This window comes from Penaeus chinensis, chromosome 25, assembly GCF_019202785.1.
Source record: "Penaeus chinensis breed Huanghai No. 1 chromosome 25, ASM1920278v2, whole genome shotgun sequence".
Lineage (NCBI taxonomy): Eukaryota > Metazoa > Arthropoda > Malacostraca > Decapoda > Penaeidae > Penaeus > Penaeus chinensis.
In genome coordinates this window covers 8588727-8606226 of record NC_061843.1, presented here as the reverse complement: position 1 = coordinate 8606226, position 17500 = coordinate 8588727, and the positions used below count along the sequence as shown (strand labels likewise).

Genomic DNA, 17500 nt, shown 5'->3' with positions numbered 1-17500 from the left:
GGGTGTGTGTGGGGTGGACTAGGGTAGGAGGGAGAGGGTGGGGACAAGGTGGAGTTGGGGGGGGGGGGGCAGGGTGGAGTAGAGGAGGAGGGGGGGCCTGGGTGGAGTAGAGGAGGAGGGGGGGCCAGGGTGGAGTAGAGGAGGAGGGGGGGCCAGGGTGGAGTAGAGGAGGAGGGGGGCCAGGGTGGAGTAGAGGAGGAGGGGGGCCAGGGTGGAGTAGAGGAGGAGGGGGGCCAGGGTGGAGTAGAGGAGGAGGGGGGCCAGGGTGGAGTAGAGGGGTTGGGGGGCCAGGGTGGAGTAGGGGGGCCAGGGTGGAGTAGGGGGGCCAGGGTGGAGTAGGGGGGCCAGGGTGGAGTAGGGGGCCAGGGTGGAGTAGAGGGAGGGGGTAGAATGGAGTTAGCCGGAGGGAGGGGGGAAATATGGAGGGGGAACAGGAAACAAGAGAGGGAGGTGATGTACTCAAACGCCGCCCACTAATCAGTCTACAATTAAGAGCGGAAAAAAAAAAAAAAAACGAAAGCAACAAGGGCGCGAATCCCGAAAAGGCCGAAAGGAATGGCTCTATAACGAACTGCGTAGCACAAACGTGTTACGAAAAAGAACCAGAGCATATTTTCCAAAACACGTTCGCCTCCCAGCACGATTCGCCGCGGGACCGGACGGCCTAACTGGAGTTGTGTCATCACACTCATCACTCGCTCATTTCTTCTCTTTTTTTTTTCTAATCCCCCCCTCTTTCCCCTCTCCCTCCCCCCCTTTTTTCCCTCTCTCCTCTCCCTCTCCCATCCCCCTCTCTCTCCCCCCCCCCTCCCTCTCCCATCCCCCAATCAGAAGAGACGGCTAATTACCAAACCAACGAACGCACAAACCCCAAAAGCACTCGAGCGCAATCTCCGAACAATGAAGATAAGCTATCGTTTGGCTTCTCTTAACTTGCCTCGTTACGATCAGTTAAGATAACAAGGCCTTTCAAGATACGCCGATATTATCTGATATCGAGAGACAATCTTGCTTCCATAACCCATACAAGCATACATTAAAACTTCATAAAACCAAAATCATTTACAATAAATATATAATTCAACAAACATAATAACAACAAAATATCCACCTCATCGATAATAATGTCAACTTAATTGACCAAAACATGAACAAAATAAACAAAACCTAATAAAAAATGGCCTTAAACTTCATCAGAATACATCTACCACAGGAAGTCAGACTTTACGAGACCATGTACCAACAGGACACCTGTTCATAAACAGGTGTTCGTCAAAAGAATAATCATAACGTACATATACATGGCGCATACACGTTTACACACACTATACATATACAAACCAAGTGGAATCCAACTTCATTCCCCATTCCCCATTCCCCATTCTCCCTCCCTCCTCCCTCCTCCCTCCTCCCTCCTCCCTCCTCCCTCCTCCCTCCCCTCTCTGGCTAACAGCGCCACGGCAGCCACGACCTCCGCCAACAGAGGCGAGAACAATGTCGTGTTTTAGTGTTGCGATCGGAACATTTACGGTGTCCGACGAGATCACAAATTACACTTGTGGGCGAGTAGACGATTGAGGTGGGGAGGAGGGGAGGAGGGGAGGAGGGGGGGAGGGGGGTAAGGGAGGTGAGGGAGGAGGAGCAGAAGAGGGGAACGGGAAGGGTGGTAAGGAAGGAGGAGGAGAAAGGGGGAGAGAGAGGGAAGGGAGGTAAGGAAAGAGGAGGAGGGTAGGGTGTGGAGAGGAGGGGGGGAAGAGGGAATAAAGAAGAATAGGAGAGAGGAGGAAGGGGGAAGGAGGAGAAGATACGGAAGAGGAAGGGGGAAGGAGGAGAAGATACGGAAGAGGAAGAGGGGAAAAAAAGAGAAAAACACAAGGAAAGAGAAAGAAGGTAAAGAGAACGGGAGAAGAGGAAAACAACAAGAGACCACACGAACCGGCGACTCGGAAGATCATGCTCATGAAAACCTCTGCCTCCATTAACGGGAAAAAAATAGTTCTGTATTACACTTCACTTTTTTTTTCTTCTTTATTTCCTCTTTCAAAAAACAAACAACGAACACCTGCAACTATTACCTTGGGAGAAGAAAAAAAAATGGCCACGTGGCAACCTAGTGGCATGAAGGGCAGGGTGAGAGGGGCAAGGAAGGGGTGGTAGGGAGAGGGAAGGAGTTTAGATGGGTTTAGAGTAGGGAGGGTGAGGGGGGGAGGAAAGGGTGGACAGGGGAAGGGGAAGGGGAAAGGGAAGGGGAAAGGGAAGGGGAAAGGGAGAGGGAGAGGGAGAGGGAGAGGGAGAGAGAGAGAGAGAGGGGGAGAGAGAGAGAGAGAGAGAGAGAGAGAGAGAGAGAGAGAGAGAGAGAGAGAGAGAGAGAGAGAGAGAGAGAGAGAGAGAGAGAGAGAGAGGGAGTCATGAAGGTGAAGAAAATTCGAAAAGAGGAAATAGCAGCATACAAAGAGAAGAGAAGAGATGATGATGAGACGGAAGGAGAGAAAAGGAGAAAACAGAACAGAAAAGTGGGGAGGCCAAAGGAAAGACAAAGCGAATGCGCGAGGGTAAAATAAAAGCGAGAAAGACCGAGATCAAAACAGCTGCAGACAAAGCGAAGGGAGAAAGGCAAATAAAATGACAGTAAAAGGGAAAGGGTGAAAGGGGGAGAGAGGGAGGGAGGGGGAGGGGGAGGGAGAGAGAGAGAGAGAGAGAGAGAGAGAGAGAGAGAGAGAGAGAGAGAGAGAGAGAGAGAGAGAGAGAGAGAGAGAGAGAGAGAGAGAGGAGAGGAGAGAGAGAGAGAGAGAGAGAGAGAGAGAGAGAGAGAGAGAGAGAGAGAGAGAGAGAGAGAGAGAGAGAGAGAGAGAGAGAGAGAGAGAGAGAGAGAGAGAGAGAGGGAGGGGGAGAGAGAGAGAGAGAGAGAGAGAGAGAGAGAGAGAGAGAGAGAGAGAGAGAGAGAGAGAGAGAGAGAGAGAGAGAGAGAGAGAGAGAGAGAGAGAGAATGCCAGATAAAATAATGAGTAGAGGGGAGAACAGAGACAAAGAGAAGATGCGAACAGACTGAAAAAAAAAAAAGTTGGCTAAATAGTGAGAACCAACAAAAGAAAGGGAGAAGGAAACAAAAGAAATAAAAGTTAAGAAACAGGAAGAGAAGGAGAAAGTGACAAAGACGAAAAGGGGGCAAAAAAGGGAAAACAGGTGAGAAGAAAAAACGGTAATACGATAAAAAAAAAGAAAAAAAAAAACTATCAACATAAAAAAACTTAACCAGAAAGTAAAGACAGTGTGGCGGTGGGATGGGGAGGGGGGGGGGGAAGGGGGAAGGGTTGCGTCTTTCAATCAAGTAGAGTGCACGAGATACCGTACATCAGACGAGCACACGCATTATCTTGTACGCACAATCTGAATGTGTTCCCTTTACGCTCTTTCTTTTCCTTTTCTCTCTCTTTCTTTCTTTCCAACCTCCTCTTGCCTTCCTGCCTGCCTGCCTCCCTCCTCCTCTTCTTACATCTTCTCTTCACTTACCCCCTCCTCTTCCACCATCTTCCCTCCCTGCCTCCTCTCCTCCCATCAACTCTCCCTTCCTCTTTTACCCTCCCTTCCTCCCTCCTTCCTTCCCTCCCCTCTTACCACCACCTCTCCCCTCCCCTCCCCTCCCCTCCCCTCCCCTCCCCTCCCCCTGCCCCTCCCCCTCTCCCTCTCCCCTTCTCCAAACCTCTTCCTTGCGCACTGAAGCAGCTGATTGGCTTACCCTATAAACAGCTCCATCTAATCAGTTCTGCAGTCTAGTGATCCTTTTCAAGCCTTTCAGGGAGGAGTAAAATATATATTTATCAAAAGATGAAACATATTTCGGAGAATCCATCCATTCCCGACTCGAGTAATAATACACACAAATAATAAAACAAAGACAATTTAATGCCTGATGAAAAATCAACTGAGAACAGTGATAGAACCGCTTCTCTCCCTCGTCATTTCCTCAAAATCAACCAAAGGAAATATTTACAGTTTAATCCATATTAACCCTATGGGCATGGATGACAAGAATCCATGCCATGCCCACTGCTATACAAGTTTTATTTATTGTATTTACACATAGATGGCTCTACAAGTGCTTAGTCACCAAGGATTCCGTTATTAGTCCTACCTTTCTCACCTGTTTTCCCTTTTCCTTGATTTTCGGGAAGTGCCTTTTGTATATTTTCATTGTCTAAAATGTTACCAAGATTTTGATAACAATTTGATAATCATAACATCAATAACAATTATACAATATCGATATCAAATGTATTAAAAGGAAAACCATATTTTACGGCCACTTCAAGGAATGGGGAAATCAGGATCGGGCACTAGGGCCTACTGATAGACTGAGCTGAGCACATGTGGAGCCATTTGCATGTAACAAAATTCACAAAAACACTACAGAGCCAACGTAAATCCGATTGAGACAAAGGAAATAATAAAAAATAAAAAAAATAGTGTTTGTTTAACGCTCAGAATCCCTACAACCAGTATTTACCCCGGAAATAAAATCAGCATCTCCCGTTACACGTTACAAAAACAAACAAATGATAAACTACAAAAAAAAGAAGACCCGTCAACGACAATCAAAAAAAAAAAAAAAAAAAAAAAAAAAAAAATAATAATAATAAACTAAAAAGAGACGAAAAAGGCCCTCAGATGTCCCGTTACGGCCCACGCTCCGCCCCAGATCAAGCCCGGTTCGCCGCTCTGCCTTCTCAAAAAAAAAAAACGAGTTGCTCCACATGACCTACACCGTAAGATCTGATAGAGTGCGCGTGCGTGGGAGCGCCGCGGGGGAGGGAATGGGGGGGAGGTGGGATGGAAGAAAAGCTTGGATAGGAAAGGTGGATAGGGTGGATAGGTAGATGGGAAGGTTTAACGAGAGGATGAACTGGTGGCGAGGCAATGCAAGTTCGTTCTTTCTTCTTCCCTCCCATTATTCCTCCCCTAATTCCTTCTTCCTTCCTCCTTTCCATCATCATTCTTCCTTCCTCCTTTCCATCATCATTCTTCCTCCCTAATTCCCATTTCCTCCCTCCTCCCTCCTCCATCCTCATTCTTACTCATTCCTTCCTCCTGCTGACGTCGCCAGTGCAGAACGTCTCAGGCGTGCCGGTCAACCTCGGGAGACGTGACCGGGAATGGGGAGTGGAGAGAGGGAAGAAAATAAAAAAGGAGGAGAGACAGAACGTATGAAAAAATAAGTGGGACGAGGAATGGGGTGATAATTAAGATGGTAAGGGGAGAGGAGGGTAAGGGGGGTGGGGGTCCGCAGGGCTAGTGTTTTTTTTTTGTAGCCCTGATCTCTTGGTAAGTGAACGATCTCCCCCCTTTCCCCCTCCTCATCCCCGCCCTCCCCTCCTTTCCTTCTATTTCTCTTCTCGACTCCTCTATCCCTCCTCTTTCTTGACCCCCCCCCCCATACACAGCCCAGGGAGGCTTCTTGGCTTCACCACAAACTACCGCTTCAGTCGTAACTCGACGCGGCCACAACGCAAGCAACGCCACCTTATTCAGCCCATTACAAAAGCCCATGACCGCAGGTTAACTCTTTAACACCCAAACTACCCCCCCCCCCAAAAAAAAAAAAAAAAAAAAAAAAAAAAAAAAAAAACGAAAAAAAAAAAAAAAAACTCCCTCCCCCTATCAGTTCTCCAGTTACTACCTCATCCTCGCAATCACTAGTTATTACCACTCCGCCCACACGGATCCGTCGCCTACTCCACAAGTCCCTGTACTCCGCCCAACACAGCTTACCACAGCCCACCAACTGCCGTTACCCCCCCCCCCCCCCCCCCGAAGGCGCAGAGCCGGGCTCACGAGCACCCCAAAAGCGGCGCTCGAACGAAACCCCGTTACACCCCCAAGTCCACTTCTGATACATCTGACCGATGGAAATGTAACTTCGTCGCGGCCATGGAGCTGGGACAGCCAGGACCGACGACTGACGCCCCTGTCCAGGTCTCTACCGCCACCTGGTAGTGAGACGTCTCGTTCCTCCCCCATCCTGGACTCCTCCCTTCGCTACCGCTACGTTTTTTTTACTCGTTTCAACCCCCCCTCCTCCCCCCGTCTCCAGCTCTGATAATCGGCCTTCCCCTAGGCCCTTCCCCCATCCAACCTTTGAGCACTCCCTACCCTCCCTCCCTCATCACCCCCATCTTCCTCACCCCTCCCTCCCTCTCTCCCTCCCTCTCTCCCTCCCTCTCTCCCTCCCCCTGCAATAAACTAAGCTCACAAAACACGGCCGCATTATAATGTAAAAAAAAAAAGCCTCAACCTGGCATGCCCACTGACGCTGCTGCAAACCCTGTATACTATCATGATGAATGTACCAGCACTCCGTAGCTTTTACCCTGCTTACCTAACGCCTTCCCTTATAATTCATCCAGAGCGCTTTCTACCATCTTCCCTATTCCTTTTTCTATCCCTTCCCCTGTCTACCATCTCAGACCCACCAACATCCTCTTCTTTCCTGCCCTAAGACTGCTATTTATATAGTTTAGGCAGGTAGACAGACGGTAGACAGACGGTAGACAGACGGTAGACAGACGGTAGACAGACGGTAGACAGACGGTAGACAGACGGTAGACAGACGGTAGACAGACGGTAGACAGACGGTAGACAGACGGTAGACAGACGGTAGACAGACGGTAGACAGACGGTAGACAGACGGTAGACAGACGGGCCAACACGCGCCACCCAAACTAGGATTGCGGAGTCGGTGGTCTCGCCGAAAATTGACGTATTTGTACCCGTGAGTGTGGCGTGGCCCGGCGTCCCAGGATGGGGGTGGGAAGGAGGGGGCTGTGGTGTGGCAAGGACAAGAGCAGCGGCAACACCAGCAGCGGCGACCTGTCCATCGAGATCAATAACAAGCATTACGGGGCCAGCGAGTGTAGCGGGCACCTCCTGACCCCCCCCCCCCCACTTCACCTTCACCCACCCTGCCGCTTAAACCAAGGGCATCGGCGACGACCCCGTTACGTGCCCAGCCCTGTGCCCGGGAACGAGCGCGGTCTTCCCTCGTGAAAAAAAGAGGGGTAGAAGACTTCCGTACTTCTCGACCGCTCCCTTTCCTAACCTATTTCTCATTCCTTCTACCCATTCCCCATCCCGTTTATGTTCATGCTCTCCTACCTTCCTCCCTTTACCACTTCCCTCCCCAACCCACCCACCCACTCCCTATCTCCCCTTCCTTCCCTTCCATTCATCCCCACCTCCCCTTCCCTCCCCTTCCCTTCCAGCCCCTCCCCCGGGTGCCAAGCGTGCCACCACCTCTTGTTGCACCGTCAACAATGGCACTATTATGTGAAATCAATGGCACACAGACTTTCATTCGTCTTCTGAAATGCGACAGTAATTTGTTTTCGGTTTGGGAAGCTTACTGTTTTACCTTTTCACATTGCTTTATGCGGTGGATTTTCAAAAAATGAGAAAAAAAACGGTGTTGGTCAGTTTGTGTACGGTTTTCTTATATGAGCGTTTTTTTTTTTTTTTTTTTTTTAAACTTGCGTAACTGTGTACGAACTCCGGCAAACATATCAAACATTCAGTAAAACCAACTACAGATACGCGTCTTATACACCCACGCCAAGCAGTACAGAACAATACCTCTCCTTCTCCTCCTCCTCCTCCAAACGCAGGACAATTGTGCCAAAGAGCAAATGCCCACATTGTCCTGCCAATCCGCCCACGCTCGCGCCCTGCAAACTCCCACCCACCCACTACCTACTCTATTCTCAACTCCTACGTGCATCGAGGACAGTCAGCAAGCTTCACATTCAATCACGCCCACACTTTCATCCAACAATTTCGTGGATTCAGCGTGCGGTCCCCTCCGTCGGGCAGAACCGGGTTGCCTTAGTGCGTGCGAGTGAGTGAGTGTGTGTGTGTGCGTGTGTGTGCAGGCGTGGGCGTGCGCAGCCGTACACACTTCCAACACATTATTGGCTCGACAGGAGAGTGGAAAAATAAAATATAGCAGAATAGCTTTTAATATCAATTATCAATTATTCTACCTAGCCCAACCGCCTCCCTCTCCCGCCGCGCTCTTCCGCCCTTCCCTCGCCTCCAGTGGGCGGCAGCCGCGTCGGTCGGGTGTGAAGGGGAGGCCCTGTTACGCCGCGTCATGAAAGCCCTCCCGACAAACGCTGACGACGACGCCTACAACGCCCCACGAGGGTGAAGACACGGTCCTCCTGGTCTCGTCCGCCCTCATTTCTCGTCGTCCTCTCTGCCTCGCAATCATCCTGCCCCCCTTCCAACTCCTCGGCTGTCCTTCCAGTGTCCTGCCACCACCCGGCTTCGCCCTGCCACCGCCGCACAAAGGGCCTCCTCGCCGGGATCGACAGGAGGGCTCAGAGCAATATTTCCACACCGAGAGTCCGTGTCTCAACGGCTTCGGTTCAGCTATTCAATTTGAATACATTTCGCCGGCTGAGTTGCTGCTGCTGCTGCTGCTGCTGCTGCTGCACGGGCGGCGGTGGCGGCAGCGATGTAGCGGCGGTGTAGTGGTGGCGTGTAGCGGCCGTGAGCCGGCGTGTCGTAGTGAAGTGTAGCGTGGCGGGAGTTTCCCAGCACACCGGTAAAGAATACCAATATGCGAAACCTTATTTCCCAGAAGACACACTCACAGGCCTTTATATAAACGCTGCACATCCACCCACGCTCACACCAACACCCACATGCTGGCGGGCGGGCTAGAAACGGGTGATACGACGATAAAACAGAGGGGGAATCGGGTCTCAAACAAATTAATTGTCACTCGATAAAAAAAAAAAAAAAAAAAAAAAAAGCAACCAGAAAGAACATATCCTTATAGTGACACTCGTGGAGGCAACCGGTACCGATTCTCTATCGAGTGGAAACAGCCGATCTGAGAATGTTTATGGCAGTACCCGGGGAGAGGGCCTGGGGAAGGAGGGGGGGGGGAGTGAAAGATAAAAAGCGAGAGAAAGGCAGAGGGAGGGAGGGAGGGAGGGAGAAGGGGACCGAGGAAAAAAAAAAATAAAAACTGGGGAAAAATGAAAACTTGATAGAGCGAAAGAAAAAGGGAAAAAGGAGAGAGGGAAAAGGAACAGAGAAAATTGGGTCAACTGAATTCGAAAATAGTAATCGCAGGAAGAGAGAAAGGGAAAGAGGGAGGAGGAGGAGAAACTGAAGAAAAACAAAGGGAGAAAAAGAACGACTGGGTTGCTCCGTGTCGAGCGAAGAGAGGATGGAGGGGGAAGGGGAGCGAGAAAGAAAAAGGGAGGATGAAAAAAGCAAGAGACGGAGAAAGAATAGAGGAAAAGAGCGGGGGAAATACCGGAGAGAGAGAGAGAAAGAGTAAGAACAGAGGGAAACGAGAATGGGAGAAAGAGGGAGAAACAAAACAAAAAACGAAGGTGGGTACAAATCGCAACGAAAAACGAGCACCGGACTGTCATAAGGTCTGATGACATACAACGTAACGATGGAGACTTAGACGAAGAAATTAGCGGGGAAGGAGGGAGGAGAGACGACGGGGAAGGAGGGAGGAGGGAAGACGGAGGAGGAGAGAAGACGGATAGAAGAGGGATGAGGAAAAGGAGGAGAGAAGACGGATAGAAGAGGGATGAGGAAAAGGAGGAGAGAAGACGGGGAAGGAGGGAGGAGGGAAGACGGGGGAGGAGAGAAGACGGATAGAAGAGGGATGAGGAAAAGGAGGAGAGAAGACGGATAGAAGAAGGATGAGGAAAAGGAGGAGAGAAGACGGATAGAAGAGGGATGAGGAAAAGGAGGAGAGAAGACGGATAGAAGAGGGATGAGGAAAAGGAGGAGAGAAGAGGGGATAGGAGGGAAGAGACAAGAGGGACGATGAGGATGGGAATAGGAGGGAGGAGAGAGGTGGGAATAGGAGAGACGAAAAGAGGAAGGGAGGAAGGAAGAAGAGAAAATGGGATGGGTCTGAGCGACGAAGACAGGCGAGACAGAAGGAAAGTAAATAAAGAAAAGTAGAAAGAGGAAGAGGGGAGGAGCGACAGAAGATAAAGAGAAGGAAAAGGCAGGTGGCCAAATTTAAAACACCATGTCATGAATTAGTTGATTATTTTCTTCACATAAAATGATACCTAATTAGCATAATATAATGAGAACAAAACAAAAACAAAAATATCAAAGAGAGCGAGCGAAAAGAAAGAGAAAGAGGAAGAGGGGACCGGCGGAAGAGGGGAGGTGGAGGAGAAGGAAGAAGAATTAAAGGGGGAGAGAGAGTCAAAGGCAGGTATCTAAGGCACCAAGAATGGAAGCTGGTTTAAAGGTAAAGGAATATCAGGCAATGGCGAGGAGCGTGGGGGAGAGAAGGGGAGAGAAGGGGAGAGAAGGGGAGAGGGAAGAGTGGAGGGAATGGGAGGGGATGGGGAGGGGGAGAGGAGGAGAGGGGAGAAAGCAAAGTCAGCGTTACAAAGGACAAGTACACAAGGCAAATCCAAGAATGGTGAACTGAAATGACAAAGAGAGGGAGAGGGAGAGGGAGAGGGAGAGGGAGAGGGAGAGGGAGAGGGAGAGGGAGAGAGGGAGAGAGGAAGGAGAGGGGGAATCAAAATTGAAGAGAAATAGAGCCAACGAAGAGGGGTGAGGAGGAAATGATGGGAGAAGAGTGAGAGAAGCGAGAGGAAGGCGGGGGAGAATGAACAAACGAACGAGAAGGGAAAGGCTGGTAACAGGGGAGTGGGGAGAGGGAAGGAGGGGAGTGGGGAGAGGGAAGGAGGGGAGTGGGGAGAGGGAAGGAGGGGAGTGGGGAGAGGGAAGGAGGGGAGTGCCCCAACATCACATACCAGGAACACAAATTAGAACGAATATTTGAAATTTAGATGAAGCCACTGCCGCGGTATTGATGTGGAGGAGAGACGGTGGGAGGTGGGAGTATAGAATTCAACAGATAGGTAGAGTGGAGAGAGGAAGAGGAGGGGAGAGGAAAGGAGGAGGAGGAGGAGGAGGAGGAGGAGGAGGAGGAGGAGGAGGAGGAGGAGGAGGAGGAGGAGGAGGAGGAGGAGGAGGAGGGGGGGAGAGGAAAGAAGAGGAGGTGGTGGGGAAAGGAGGGAAGAAGAGGTGGGGGGAGGAGGAGGGGTAGGGAAGCGAGTAGAAATGAGAGGGACAGGGAGACGTAGAGAAAGGGGGACTAATAGAGAGAATAAGAACAGTAATCAGAAACAATAGAGAGCGATCCCACGCCGACAAAAGCCACCTCGAGGCCTCCCGAAAAAAAACTTCAAAGCTAGAGTTTACAAAAGAAAAAAAAATGCCCAAAAAGTGCCATATGACAACCAAGAAGCAAGGAAAAGAAATAACAACTCATTTAAGTTCAACAAAAGCAAAACAAGACAACCCATTCGAGTAGGAGAGGGACCAGGGAGGGAAGGGAGGAAGAAAGGAGAAAAGAGGAGAAAAGCAGTGGGGGGAGGGAGGGAGGGAGAGAATGGGAGAATGAGAAAAAACACGAGAACGCGAAATAGCGAAAGAAGGAAATCAAGATAAAGCTAATAAGAGCTGGGCGGGTGGTAACGTCCGCCGGAAACGCCGCCCCGATCGTAAACAGGGCGCCGCGACCTGCGCCCGTAAATATTACGGCCGCACTTAACGGCGCCCTTTTAGTGCTGGCAGCCGGACACTTTAACATACGGATTGATCTATTCGCCGGCCGGCCCTGCACGCCATCATCATCGCGTGCCCGTGGCCTGGCTTCAGCTCACGAAGATCGGGGCAATCCTGCAGGAACCCAAGTGGTTCTCAAGGAACTCAACACTGTATGAAAGACCCCTCCCCCCCTCGTAAAAAATAGGCCAATTTACATCGAATAAAACAAGAAAACATTTAATCTTGTAGCCTCTGCCACGGACGATCACCACCGCCATTCATCACACTAAGTAATAACAAACGACTCTAACGAAGAAGTAAACACTAGTCCTTGCCACGTTTCGAACACTGGTGCGACGTTTTCAGGTGCCGCCTAAAATATCTAAAAGGTGGTTTTAAAACGTGCTACATTAACCGCCTTTTTTTTTTTTTTTTTTTATCATTCTTCGTATCATCCTGCTCCTCTTTCACCTCATATATTGTGTTATTGCAATGCTCATTCTTGACTACTCTTCTGGTAAAGCAGATTTTTTAAAATATCGTCTTTCTTATCATATTTGTTCAACTTATCTGCCCATTCATCCAGGTATCTATCTATGAAGCTTTTATAAACTCTGAATACCACTGTCTGCTGTTCCTACTACTGGCGACTGAATCAAGTAACGACACAACGATGTTCTTTAACTCGCTCTTTTACACACTTACTCACTCACTCACTCACCCTGTGTTGTTGTTGTTGTTGTTGTGTGTCTAGTGTCATGACGATCTTCATAAAAAAAAAAGCCTAGTCATTCAAAGTTTTTGAAGGCGCGAGGGCAGGAGGGGGAGCGGGTCGTAGGCAGTGGGTAGTGGGTAGTGGGGAGAGGAGGAGAAAGGGGGGATAGGACAAAATTAAATCTTTCGGGCGTTTTTAACAACTCATTCATAACTCGGCGCTGGCATCTGGCCCGAATTCATGATTCCTCTATTTACGTTGGTGTTTAAAACCAACCTTCAAGTTTACGCGCGTAACTCGATCTCCTTGCATGCGCGCCCGCAGTTAGGTTTGTTGTTGCTGTTCCTCTTGTTTTGCTTCGTGACGAGGGGGTGGGGGAGGGAAGGCGGGGGGGGGATAGGGAGAGGGAGAGGGAGAGGGAGAGGGAGAGGGAGAGGGAGAGGGAGAGGGAGAGGGAGAGAGGGGGGGGGGGAAGAGACAATGAGCGCCACGCTAATGACGACGACACAACAAAACGCAGAAGCCTCCGCCATAAAAGATCCAAAGCCCACAACTGCTCAAACCGACACGCAAGAAGTAGGGGGGATGGGGAGAAGGGGAGAGGAGGAGAGGGGAGAGGAGGAAGGGGAAATTCAAGCGAAAAGGTCCTACATTCAAATGCTTCCTACATACAAACGAGCCGGATGGGTTTTCCTTTTCTGCGCTTTCTGGTTGTAATAACCAGACTACATGACTACAGACAGACAAACAGACACACAAACACACGCACGCGCACACAAAAACCGTCCGTGTATATTCGCCTCGCTACATTACCGCTGGGGTTCATACACAGCTACCTCATTACGTTCGAGATAGAAAAAAAAAAGGAGAGAGAGAAGAGGGGAGAGAGAAGAGAGGAGAGATAAGGAGGGGCGAGATATTCACACAAAAAAAACACTCGCTCGCTCGTTCACTCGTTTAATTCATTCACTCCCTTTCCATCCCATTCCTTTCTTCTTTCCATTCCATTCCTTTCTTCTCCACTCCTCTTAAAACAGCAGCCAAAATCCCATATAAAAATCCAAACTTACCTTCTTCTGGGCTGGTTCTCATAGTCGTTGAAACCGCCATAGGGTCCGTTCTGTAAGGAGAGAGAGAGAAAACCACATTAGTGAACCGGTTCGCTCAGAGCACCGAGGGGTAAGGGAGGGGGGGGAAGGGGGGAGGGGAGGGAAGGGGGGAGGGGAGGGGAGGGAAGGGGGGAGGGGAGGGAAGGGGAAAACAGGGTAAAGGGAGAGGGGGACCGGGTAGGAGGAAGGGAAGGAGGGGGGAGCAGCTGGAAGGCAAGCCGCCATAATGCACCGCTATTCTTCAAGCTTCATTACTGTTATCTATTAATTCGCTTTCCCCCTTCCTCCTCTTTCACCTTGTCTTCCCCATTTCCCCTCTTCTGTATTCCTCTTTTTTTTGCCCTTCTTCCTCCTACTATTTTTATCTGAACACTTACCGGCAACATTTACATATTTACATTCCCCTCACCCCGATTCTTTATAATCCCTCTTAGCTCCTTCTTTCCTCTATCATTTACCTTCATCTCTTATATATACACATTTATATATTTTTCCATCTGCCTCTCCATTCTTTATCATTTCCTATTTAATCCTCTCCGATCTCTTTCTAAGTCTTCCAAGTATTTTCTTCCCCGTTAACCTCGAGTGCCATGACGCAATAAAGCTACGAACAAATGATACTAATCATTTTGCTTCAGAGTGCCACTGCCACCTTCCTCCCTGCACTATCCGTTGTGCCACCTCTAAGCTTCAGCATTGCCGTTAAACTCCCACTCCAGTAACAGTGCCAACACCCTTCCAGAGTGCCACTCGTACATCTCGCACAGTACCGTGAGGAGATGGTTACCACCACTCCACCTTCTCCCGGCCTGTGCGCCGATAAAACGACTGGATTGGAGGAGGAGGAGGAGGAGGAGGAGGAGGAGGAGGAGGAGGAGGAGGAGGAGGAGGAGGAGGAGGAGGAGGAGGAGGAGGAGGAGGAGGAGGAGAGAGGAGAGAGGAAAGAGAAAAGAGGAAAGAGGAAAGAGAAAAGAGGAAAGAGGAAAGAGGAAAGAGGAAAGAGAAAAGAGGAAAGGAGAGATGGAGATCGAGGAGACGAAATGAACAAGGAACAAAATGAACAACATGAACAAGGCTACGGCGACGAGGAGGGGGGGGTGGGGGACGACGACGACGAAACCCGCATCCGAACCGCTACGGCGACCCGACCCGGTAAGCAGCGAGGGCCAGGCAAGGAAGGGAAAGAACGGTAGCCGCCCAGGCCCCTCCCGCACCCCCTTCTACAGTGCCACAACCAACCAGCCACCGCTTCCCGCAGTGCCACCGCCGTCTAGCACGCACGCACAAAGCCCGCAGTCCTTCATCATGCCTAAGTTCCTTCGAAAAGCTAGCACGCTGAAGCTAGCCTCCTGCTCCCCGCTGCTGCTCCACCGCTTCAAGGCCTCTCCACCTATTTACGCAACGACGGACGGGATAGCATGAGCCATTCTACTTCAACCGGTAACATCCTAGACAACCCCCATTCCCCCTTTCGCCCCCATTCCCCCTCCCCCCCAACTTTCAAATCGCCCAGCCCTGATCGAAACGGAAGGTTCCAGCGAAGGAGAAGGGACAGCGAACGTACCACACTGTAAAAGTCCAATGAGAAAACGAGGTACCGGGCGAGCAAAACACCCTCACGAACGATGGGGGGGTAAAAGAGCGAACGATCGTCAGACTGGTGACCAGCTGTCAGTCGGGTGCAATATGCCAGGGCCTTCCCAAAGAACCAATCAAAATTCTACAAAGAAGAAGAAGAAGAAGAAGATGAAGAAGATGAAGAAGATGAAGAAGAAGAACAAGAAGAACAAGAAGAAGAAGAACAAGAAGAACAAGAAGAACAAGAAGAACAAGAAGAAAAAGAAGAAGAAGAAGAAAAAGAAGAAGAAAAAGAAGAAGAAAAAGAAGAAGAAAAAGAAGAAGAAGAAGACGAAGAAGACGAAGAAGACGAAGAAGACGAAGAAGACGAAGAAGACGAAGAAGACGAAGACCGGTCTCGCGAAGGAAGGGACCGCACGAGTCGGCAACGGAACGTGCGAGCGTCAGGCATCATCAGCTGTCCGTCGGGCGCAATTTGCCTCGGCCGCTCTCCATCTCGACGCAATTATTAAATTTCGCCCCGACTGCAGGAAGTCATCGAGCGGAACTGGTAACAATGAGCAAAGTTATCAAGGAAACGCCATGGTAGGGGAGAGGTGGGGGAAGGAAGGGAGAGGGGAAGGGAAGAGGCGTAGAGAGGATAGGGATATTGGGAGGCGCTTCCCTCAAAATCACTATCGCCACCTCCCTCCTCCTCCTCTTCCCCTTCCCTACTTCACCCCCTTCGTCTACTTCGAAATTCCTTTCAAATCCCTCTCTGCCCCTTTCCTACGCGCCCCCAAAGCCTGCTTTATCTCCCTTCCTCTCGAAAACTACTTTCGTCTTTCGATCCTCCTTTCCTCCAATACTTTTCCCCTTTCTCTCCCCTCTCTTCCCTTTATCCTTAACCCTTTCTCTACCCTCTCTCCTCCATTCTCTTCCCCTCTCTCCATTCTCCCTCCATCCTTTTCCTTTTCCCTCCATCCTCCTCTTCCCCTCTCCCCCCCCCTTTTCCCCTCCCAGCCCCGAGTCTCAAGATCATTAATACTTGTCCGAACTTGAGTGGTGAGCCCGGCGGATTGTGTGCTGGACCGTGCCGAGCCTGCACACTATCACCACCATCGCCCATTATCATCACACCTACGACACGGACACCAACCTCACCACACGCGCACTCGTTCAAAACACACACAAACACACACAGTTGCGTGCACATACCGCCATTTTAGTATGGAGACGATCCCTATTATATCACTCCGGTCGCCCTTTCGCCCTTTCTCCCTCTCTTCTCTCTCTCTCTTTCCTACTTCCTCCCCCTCTACCCACCTTCTCTTTTCCTTTCTATTCCTATTCCTCTTGTCTATCCCTATGCGTCTCTCACCTTCATCTCCACCTTCACCTTCACCTTCACCTTCACCTTCACCTCCCGAGCGATAACAAGGGTCGGTCCCTCGCGGCCGCAGCGTCTCGCCCCAATCCCTTTTTTTTTCCAAGGAATAAAAATAGGCACGTTAGGGAGGGTCTCCCCCCTCCCCTCCCCTCTCCCATCCGTTCTTCCCGTGCTTCCCCCGGGTCAAGTTATTCATTTCTTTTCGTTTTTTTCTTTCCTCTCTCTCTCTCTCTCATCTCCTTTTTTACCATTAACCCGAGTCCTTTAAGTCATCGTCCTCCTTTGGGTCATTCAGGAACGAAGACACTCGACCGACAACAGCTTTCGAGAGGAGGAGAGGTAGTTAGGGAGGTTCAAGTTGAAGGTGGGGGGGGGGGGGGAGAGGTTTCTTTCGCTGTGCGTGCGTGATTTACTCTTTTTTCCCCCTGAACTTTGGCATTTGGAAAATTCCTGGCGAGTGTAAGAAAGTGAGAACTGTCAGTCGGAAGTTTGATGCCGCCCGTCCTGACTGGCTGCCTGGCTGTACAAGGCGCGAGAAAGTGGACTGACCTGACGAACACGGACACGAGCTCATACAGAGAGACGCATATACATACACGCCAATACACACACACACATAACATACACGAAAAATGCAAGCAAACATACTATCATACGTACATACAAGCACATCTCATTGCACTCCTGATTACTTGCAACACGTAACGCATCAGCTGTCGCCGCGACTGATCAAATCAAGCCGTGTAATATGTAGGCCACGTTATGCCGCTCGAGAGGACACTTGCCCGCGGTGTTATTACTACGGATTGCCCTCACCTTTATCGAGGAGGCCAATTCCAGCGAGCTTTAGGGGGGCGTTGCTTGTCCATTGCAGTAGGGGAGGGAAACGCCCCCTCCATATCCTTCCCATAAGCCTCCCCAGTGGCCTCGCCTCTCCCCTCCTCTGTCTCCCTTACGGGCCTTTCCCCAAACACCACCTTCCCCTTCCTCCTCTCTTCACCCTCCCCTCCTAGCACTTTCCCTTCCCCTCCCTCATCCCTTCACCCGTCCACTAACCCCCCGTATTCCCCCCTCCTCACCGCTGCCATCCACCCCCCAGCCCCTTCCCCTCCCCGCTGGAAA

At 50.4% G+C, this 17500-nt stretch overlaps 1 protein-coding gene across 6 annotated transcripts in view; it reads right to left on the bottom strand.

Annotated features, from left to right (window-relative positions):
* LOC125038780 (heterogeneous nuclear ribonucleoprotein L-like) overlaps positions 1-17500 on the bottom strand; it is a 190208-nt gene that overhangs the window by 88947 nt on the left and 83761 nt on the right. For all 6 annotated transcript variants that reach the window (XM_047632378.1, XM_047632379.1, XM_047632380.1 and 3 more), the window contains one exon: positions 13393-13442. In XM_047632378.1, coding sequence (XP_047488334.1) covers positions 13393-13442 — 50 coding nt within the window. The remainder of the gene's footprint in view (positions 1-13392; positions 13443-17500) is intronic.